Source organism: Colossoma macropomum, unplaced genomic scaffold (genome assembly GCF_904425465.1).
Source record: "Colossoma macropomum unplaced genomic scaffold, Colossoma_macropomum, whole genome shotgun sequence".
NCBI classification, from domain to species: domain Eukaryota; kingdom Metazoa; phylum Chordata; class Actinopteri; order Characiformes; family Serrasalmidae; genus Colossoma; species Colossoma macropomum.
In genome coordinates this window covers 667,973-677,500 of record NW_023494816.1, presented here as the reverse complement: position 1 = coordinate 677,500, position 9,528 = coordinate 667,973, and the positions used below count along the sequence as shown (strand labels likewise).

The 9,528-nt window shown below is 38.9% G+C and overlaps 1 protein-coding gene across 2 annotated transcripts in view; it reads left to right on the top strand.

Annotated features, from left to right (window-relative positions):
* Positions 1–5,201, top strand: part of mb (myoglobin) — a 6,042-nt gene extending 841 nt beyond the window's left edge. Inside the window, exons 1-4 of one of the 2 annotated variants that reach the window (XM_036560244.1) lie at positions 937–1,039; positions 1,119–1,204; positions 3,029–3,248; positions 4,229–5,201. In XM_036560244.1, coding sequence (XP_036416137.1) covers positions 1,122–1,204; positions 3,029–3,248; positions 4,229–4,369 — 444 coding nt within the window. In that variant the 5' untranslated portion in view covers positions 937–1,039; positions 1,119–1,121 and the 3' untranslated portion in view covers positions 4,370–5,201. Of the gene's footprint in view, positions 1–936; positions 1,040–1,118; positions 1,205–3,028; positions 3,249–4,228 lie in introns of those variants that run through there. The other variant, XM_036560243.1, reaches the window with a different exon arrangement.
* Positions 5,202–9,528: the final 4,327 nt, after the last annotated feature.

Below are 9,528 nucleotides of genomic sequence, written 5' to 3'. Positions count from 1 at the left end.
ACCGTAATTTAATTCAGTGCATTATAGTCATTCACTTTCTGGGAAAGTTTTGTTTTGGGCAGAGAAAACTTATATAACTTCTTAAATTTGCTTTTCTAATGTTAACTTTTTATGCACAATGACTGCACAAAGACTGCATTATGATGCATTATAGCACAAATACAGTAATTTACCGTAATTTAATTCAGTTCATTAAAGTCATTCACTTTCTGCAGACTTAAACATAATATTATTTTATGTTTGATAGTAAATTCAAAGTATATGGTGTATATAAGTGTAATTAATAGCATGCACTATCATTCAATTGTCTGGAATCTGTGTTTTTACTGGTATAAAACCATTGCGATTGCAGATAAGTGTGTTAAATGATTGTAATATATTCATCCTGTGTCATTTCACAGCTAAATAACCAGCTGTAAATAAAAAAAAGATGAATGTTTGATGCATCCAGTTCAGTTCAGTTGTAACAAACCATAAGTTTATTAAGTTATAATAAACTTTACATCCATAATTCATCATATTCCAGATGTTTCTGATCAAATCTCAAGGCAGATAGTTAACTAGCTTCTTCAAATATTATATAAAAAAACATCTACAAATACCTTTTGGTAAATAGTTTGTAGCAGTTAAATCCACATCCAAGGCCCTGTTGCATGACCTAATACTATTATGTGTAATTTAGAGTGATTTACAGTAAGACATGCCGCCACTCTGGCAGACGTGTTTGCATTTTGACCTTATCTGCCCCCATCGTCTTCCTGTGGGTCATTACACTCATGCGTACGTGTGCATCCACACACACGCTCACACGCACACACGCACTATCAAAAGCGCACGTAATAAATGACTGAGATATATACAAATATATGTATATATATAGAGAGAGAGAGAGAGAGAGAGAGAGAGAGAGGGAGAGAGAGAGAGAGAGAGAGAGAGAGGGAGGGAGAGGGAGAGAGAGAGATAGAGAGAGAGAGAGGTATGCACTGTAAAGAAATGCTGCAGGTATTATAAAGCAGTACTACAGGAACAGTACACAGAGGTAAAAATGCCTACGGATTATATACGGATTATTTCTAAAAGAGGCAGTGTGACTAACATTTTCCCGTCAATGTGTGCAGACAATGGCTGATTTCGACGCAATTCTGAAGATTTGGGGCAAAGTGGAGGCCGATTACACCGGATACGGAGGACTGGTTCTGGGCCGGTAAGTAACACAGTGGACAAAGTCTCACAAAGACAGTCACATACTAGAGTATAATGCATTATAGCACAAACAGAGGCGATGCACTGTTTAATGCATTAGAGTGCAGGCATTACAGTACAAAGATACTCATATACTGGAATACATATCACTACAAATATTATCATATACTAGAGCACAATACATTACATCATCTACTGTATTCAAATATGTGTCTTTTCCAAATTAATGAAATGTTTTATATCAAATAAACAAAAAAGGTTTGGATGTATTGTATTATAATGCAATATAGAACAAGTATAGACATTTATACTGTATTATAATGCAGTATAGAACAAATACAGCCATTTATACTGTATTATAATGCAATGTAGAACAAGTGCAGCCATTATGCTGTATTACGATGCAATATAGAACAAGTACAGCCATTTATACTGTATTATAATGCAATATAGAACAGGTACAGCCATTTATACTGTATTATAATGCAATATAGAACAAGTACAGCCATTTATACTGTATTATAATGCAGTATAGAACAAATACAGCCATTTATACTGTATTATAATGCAATGTAGAACAAGTGCAGCCATTATGCTGTATTACAATGCAATATAGAACAAGTACAGCCATTTATACTGTATTATAATGCAATATAGAACAGGTACAGCCATTTATACTGTATTATAATGCAATATAGAACAGGTACAGCCATTTATACTGTATTATAATGCAATATAGAACAAGTACAGCCATTTATACTGTATATGTGCACTGTATACTTTATACATGCACTGTAGCGTCAACACAGCCAGATGTGCTTTATTGTAATGCAATGTAGCACAAGTACAGCCACATATACTGTATTATAATGCACTCTAATACATATATAAACATTATAAATCATATCGTCATTGCAAATCGTATTAAAATGATTATCTTATTCAGCGATAACTTGTAGATTTTCAAGTTTTACTAAAACATTCTTTATCGTGCCTCGAGATTTTATCACCACTTTTGAAATATGATCCATTCTAGATATTAGTTTGATCATATTTTTATTCTCCAGTATTGTATGAATCATCAAATCCAGTAGGTGAGCCCGTATTACCGTCTCCAGCAGGTGATATAATCTCGACACTGTGAACGCTTTTGCAAATTTCAATGATCTGCATCAAAACTTAAACCTGTCTGAGCTGAATCGGGCTGTTTCGAGGCAGGATGGATGCGGCCAATGGAAATCAGCCCATCTACCTGCCTCTCTCTCTCTGAGGTAACATGAGGTAACAGGATGCTGATGCAGGCTGAGCTCATAGCTCGGACAATAGTTTCTTTCATTTGCCCCGTTTTTCCCCTCCACTCTCTCTCACCCTCTCTACCTGCTCTCTGAGGAGCTCCGACTATTAGAAAGCTTAGATCACCGTCTCGATAACGAAGCTTTTACGACTCTGACTCTCTCTCTCTCTTTTTCTGTGTTCTCTCTCTATTCAGCTTAGTCTATTCAATTCCCAATGAAAAAAGTCCTTTGTCGGTTTTAAAACATTATCCCTACTTAAATTTTACGTTTTCACTGTTTTAAGAAAACTTCGTAAATCAATTTTTCCGTTTTTTTTTACAGTGGTTTAAAAAGCCAGCTGCTCTTTTTGAACATTTCGTAATGAATGGACCAGTAGAAATGAGCCAAAATGGCCAGGGATAAAATCTCGCAGCATTAACGTTCACTAACACGAGAAACCTTTTTTCACGTTCTTCTGCAAAGTTTATGTTTCAGATAGTAACAATAATCATCAGTAATCATTGTAACATTGTTCCTCTTTCTCTCCACAGTCTGTTTGTGGAGCATCCTGAGACCCTGAAGTACTTCCCCAAGTTTGCGGGGGTCACCCCGAGTGAGGCCACCTCAAACCCTGCTGTCGCAGCCCACGGCGCAACCGTCCTGAAGAAAGTGGCAGAGCTGGTGAAGGCCAAGGGCAGCCACGCAGGCATCCTCAAACCGCTGGCCACAACTCATGCCAACCAGCACAAGATCCCCATCAACAACTTCAGGGTAAGTCTCCAAACTGCTTTATCTCTCTCAGACATTCTCCACAGTCTTCCCTCATTATCTGATAGTACACAACACACACAGTGGCTCAGCGCTACAGTGACACCTACAGAACCACAGTTCAAATAGGCAGCTCTGTTACAGTGTAGCTTATAGATAATGCAAAACACCAAAATACTCAAAGGGAGAGCTTCAACTTAGCAGTGTAGCTTAGAAATAAGGCAAACAATATTAACTAATACAGTGTAGCTCAGAGGTTGCCAACATGAGGCTCCAGAGTCATCTGTGGCTCTTTTACTGCCCTGTTGCGGCTCCACAGCAGAATCAGATCTGTAGGTAAAAATAAAATAATCCTCCTCTACAGTAAAATATATGGTTTTAACACAGTTTAACAGTAAACGGTCTTAAACTCTGGAGTTAATGTAGAACTGCTAATTCACCCTTTAACCCTGAAGATCAGCGCAGACTGCTGGTCACCATAGCAATGCAGACAACAATCTCGTCTAGCTAGTAGCAATGAAAAGGCAAAGAGAGAGATTTAAGATGAACATCGACAATTTAGAGACAAATGGACTCATTTATAATCACTCCAGCTGGTTTCTTGATACGTTCAATCTGCAGCGAGAAACTGTCAAACACTAAAAAGTCACGAGGCTGAAGTCAGTTTCTCATTTGAGTTCTTCCGTTCCACCTTAAATGGTACAGCAGTTACATTCTTACATTTAAGGTGGAACAGGAAAATTCGAACAAGAAGCTGGTGAATGAGAAGCGACTTCAGCCTTGTAAAAAGTCGAAAGTTGAGAGACATTTTACAAGAAACTGTTTTACTTTTGCATAAATGTTTCCTGCCGGAGATACGAGAAAAGCGGCTATAGCTGAGCTGAAGCTTAAAGCAGAGCAAAGTAAGTCTGCATTGTGGCAGACGTCAGTGAATGAGACGTTTGTGAGCACACTGTAAGCCAACCTCTCTCTCTCTCTTTCAGCTGATCAGTGAGATCTTGGTGAAGGTTCTGGCCGAGAAGGCGGGGCTCGATGCCGCCGGTCAGGATTCTCTGAGAAGAGTGCTGAACATTGTCATCAATGACATCGATGGCTACTACAAGGAGCTGGGCTTCGCCGGTTAAGCGGCTTCTGACCCCTCGGGCCCCAACCCAAGACTTCCCGGGGCCAACGAGCGAGCGTTTATATAGACAATGGGAGCACTCTATAATCTAAGCACTTATCATTGTTACTGTCTTTTTCAGCAGGGGTTCCCGATTAAGGTGGACCCGGCTGCGTTATAGCATGCAGTTTAACTGTGGAACGCTATGCAAAAATCAACTTCCGCCTTAAAGATCACAGCAGCAGCGATGATGCCGAAAGATGAAGCGTAATGAAGGGTCACTGAAGTAATTGAAATGATTCATTTAGGCCTGAATGTTATGTTTTTGCGTAATTTTATAAAATTGTATTTTGCAACATGTGTCAATGTGTGGAGTTTGATGTTGATGGTTTCTGAACACTGGAAGTTGTGTCCTGCTGATGATGTCAAAACTTTGATCCTGTTAGGGTCTCAGGATGGCCAAAATAATGGAAACACACACACACACCAAAAAAATAAATAAAATTCCACAAAATTGTTCACTCACACCAGCTGTTACGGTTACTGGGGTCTATTGTGACAGAGTAAGGAATGTAAAGAGGAGTGAATTGAGCTCATCACTGCCATAATCAATGTTCAACTTGTTCATTCTGAAAAAGTTGCTGAAGTTAAAACGTGGTGGATGGGAAATGGGAAAAAATTGGAAACTGCGAGCCGTAAGATCAGAGTCTGAAAGCTCAGTCCTGCTGTTCTGCGTGTATCTCTGTCCATTTGATTCACCTCACTGTCTTTAACCTGCTTTAGAGCGCTAATCGCTTCTGTTGATTGTTTCTGCAAATTAATCACCGATCATTAATAAAACTTTCTCTCTCGACCCAGACTGCCTCGTGTCCTTTCTTTCCCAATCGAGCACACTCGTCATCCACTTCCTAAAAGGATGAGAAACGTTCATTCATAAATACAGTATTGTTCTATAAGCTGTTTCTTTATACTGGAATCGCAATTTATTAAGTCAACAAAAATTAAAAAATGAATAAATCATCAAAGAGTCACAGCAACCCACAAGTGGCTTAGAAGGTGGATGGATGGATGAATGGATGGAGAGTCACAGCAGATATATATATACAATATATATATATATATATATATACTGTATTAACGTTAATGAATCGTACGGCTGTGTGCGAAAGTTTTGGCGCCCTTGTTAAATGACATCTTTGTTTTCTAAGCGAAACGAAGTCGACAGATCCTCTACAGAGAACACACTTCTGCACATTTTAACGCACAATTACTGTTCATTTGCTCAATAAAATGTGGGGTGTGCAAAAGTTACAGCGCACTTCGCATTTTACGCTTACGTTTGTTTTCTTTAGAGGATGTTTTAACTTATTTCCACTTGACAGAGGGGCGCCAAAACTTTTGCACAAAACTGTAACTGAAATAGGATTTGTGCATTTTGGGAAACTAAAGAGTCAAAAAAGCCATAGAATAGTTTTATTTTAGTTCAGCTTCAAACGTTGCATGCAGAAATGAATAATTCATAGATACACTAGAAACGTATCTTTACCTGCAAGCATTTTAGAGGCCCCGTCCCCCCAAAATGGCCTGCAGTTGTCGAGTGAAGCGATTCAGCTTACTGTAATGAAAATACAACATCACTGCCTGTTCTGAATGAACTGAAGACTTGACTTAATAATTCATAGATACACTAGAAACGTATGAACACTGAACTTTATGATAATTTGAGTGTAGTACAGACTTGTCTGTGCTTGTTTTAGAGTGTAGGTTGTATATTTATCTTCTGTTTACATATTTCCAGAACCTGGAGCGATGTTAGGTTTTCATTACAGTAAGCTGAATCGCTTCACTAGGCCATTTTGTGGGCAGGGCCTCTAAAACACTCACAGGTAAAGGTGCAAAGAGGGAAAGTGTGCAGTTATAGGCCAGTAATGAGCCCCATTGCAGCCTATTATTATACTGACTATGTTGTTTTTAAACCTTAAAAAACTAATGTAATGGCATTTTTATCACCCATTTTCATTGCATGATGTCATCGTTTACATTACATATATCGCTGCTGTTGGAACAAAACCTCATATCTGCAAAATTACAACTTTACAGAAGGAGCAAAAAATCTACTCTACTTTTAATGTAAGTCAATGGAACCAGATGTCTGTCCAGGTCATTTTGGGCCGTTTCTTTTGGTCGGTTGATCATGAATTTTACGTAAAATGTAAAGAGCAACGGGCATTTTCAAATTATGTCAAAAACGTAACTATGTTTGTTACTGTGCCTTTCAGACTGATATATGTTAATGATCTCTTGTCTTATTGGCTGTCCTGTATTGTTCCCCATTAAAAAAGCAGTCTGGGCTGAAACACTCCTTATAACTTCAGTGTGAGTGGGCGGGGCTAAACTGTAGGCTGAATAGGTGGATGTCAATTTGGTTCGGGTTTTTACGCAGTTTGGTTTTAATATATGGACTGTTTGGACTGGGAGTGAATGGTATTAAAATACTACATCAAAACCTCTTTTTTTGGAGAAATCTGGCTATTTAGAGTGAAATCGTCACTGCCGGCCAGCCAGCCAGCCTCTGCTTTGTCTCCTGTTTAGTCTAGCTCCACCCCTGCGTCATTGTCTTCACCTGTGTTTAGTTTGTGACCCTTCCCGTTAATTATTGCCCCCAGCTGCGTCTCATTTCCCATCTGTATATTTACAGTCCCTGTTATTCGTTTGTTTCCTGCCTTTGCAAAGCTGTTGGTTGCTTGTGTTAATTCACTTTGATGTTGGACTGCCATTGATGGGAGGAACAAAGCTTTCTGAAGCTTTGAACCACTTCAACCAATCGCTTCAGAAAATGATTCACTGTTTCGAAGCGATCAACGCACACTACTGACATCTGCTGGTCAAACGTGTTTAAATGCATCATTAAAACCCCCAAAACACCTAAAACCCAACGAATAGGAAGTTACAGTGGGTGCACAAAAAAAACAGAATGACCGCACGAAATATTCATACCGCTTGGCCATATTATCAGAAACAGACAAGCTATAGCAGTGTTGCTACAGCACAACCGAACAAACAAAGACTCCCAAATAACCACATAAGCTCATTGGCCAGGAAATGCTCTACCTACTTGGCTTTTAAAAATGCTCACCTTTCATTGGGACAGTGCTACGGTGCCACATAAAGGACCAAAGTCCAAATAGGCAGCTTTGTTACAGTGTAGCTTATACAAAAAATAGCTGTAAACAAGTGAAAGTCTAAGGTATTTGCTGAGTACCGATGCATTTATTAAGGTAAATCAATGCATTTAAAGAGGTGAGCTGACGTTGGCTTCATCATAAAGTATGGGAGATTTACATTGTTGACCCTCCTGCTGCTCTTTGCAATCGCTGAACTGTCACATGCTGATGAGGTCATTAATAGTACGTGTGGAGAGGTGAGTTCCTGGAGTTTTACCAAGACAGCCAGAACCTTGAACTTAAACAAACCTGCCACACTCTGTTTAATGTAGGATGCCAACTTTTGATATTCCTTTGCTGTTCATTCCACATTGAAGGTGGAACAGAAAATTCAAATGAGAAGCTGGTGAATAAGAAGCTAATATCAGCTTTATACACTGTTTATACTTACTGTTTAAGAACTCTGGCAGCTTTTGTAGCCACTTTCGGCACTGAATGGGCACATATATATAATATCTGTACATATCTCTATCTCTCTCTCTCTCTCTCTACATATATATATATATATATATATTACTCATTTGCATATTTCAGTCATAAAGGCAAAGCCTGTTTAATTCTAAGTGATGAAGTGATCAAATCATGTAAAAATTAATTTTAAAACTTTTAAAAGTGGTGTGTCATAAGTGGCCCTCAGGGAAAAGAATAAAATACATGAAAAATGTAGGATATGGACTTTTTTTCACATCAATATTTAGCACAAAACACTAATTATACGATGGGCCAGGTGGTGTGAGCAATGACCCCCACCCCCATTTACTGAAATGAAACGCCACTGGCTCAATCCAACGGTTTTTGGCATTAAGTATGGGAGATTTACATTGTTGACCCTCCTGCTGCTCTTTGCAATCACTGAACTGTCACATGCTGATGAGGGCATTAATAGTACGTGTGGAGAGGTGAGTTCCTGGAGTTTTACCAAGACAGCCAGAACCTTGAACTCCGAACAAACCAGCTGCACTCTGTTTCATGTAGCTTCAGTGTAACCTGATCTGATCTGGAGTCACCTCAGAAACCCTGCAGTCCCACTTTACTGTATGAAAACAAACACTTGAGTTTTCACAGTGAATCCACTCATGACAGACAAACACTGATAAGAAAAGACCCCGTGGCTACTGTACTGCGCCGTGAGACGTCCACAGGAGAACCGTAGTTTCTCCTAGTCAACAATAAGATCAACTGAAAAGATAAAGGAGACTCTCCTTCTCCTCAGATGTTTCTCCTGAGCAAAAGAGCCCAGTAATATCTTGGGTGTTCTCTTAAGTTTTAATAGAGATCTCAATAAAGTCATACATTGTGCTCAGATTTACAGAAATGCTAACATTCGTCCTCATGTGCTAAATAAAGACAGGAGGCATCAAAAATGAGCCATCATTTTTCCTCTCATGTCTCCTTTTTAATGTTATTTCCAGTAACAAACACTGACTATGGCTTCAGTTCGGGCAATAAATGTCAAAACCCTGTCAAAAACACCTTTTCAATGATGCTTATTTCTGCTAGCACTGCTAAGCGGCTCTAGCAGTGTGTTAGCGCTAAGCTAACTGTGCTTCACATGAACCTTTTTTGGCTGTTATACATTAAACAGACACTTCAAGCTTGTAAAAGACATTCCCTTTGTTTTCGCTGAAGCTTGTAACAGTCATTAACACAAATATTGGAGCTTGTGTTTATCAGTTTTACAGTGACTCTTTCAGTAAACAGTACTGACATAAAGCTGCAGCCACAACTAACAACTAACTGAAAGCTGGTAAGACTTTGGCTCAGGCCAGTTAATGAACGGACAGCCGGTTAACCACAGGGCTGGAAAAGGTGTCCAAAAATGGACTTAAGCTGAAATTAATGCAGCATATATAACGTATACTCTTTTAGATGATGGCATTGGTGTTAAGAAGCTGCAGCAAGCAGAGATATACATTTAAAAACGTGTTAATTTTCAAAAACAGCTGAGGGAAATGGT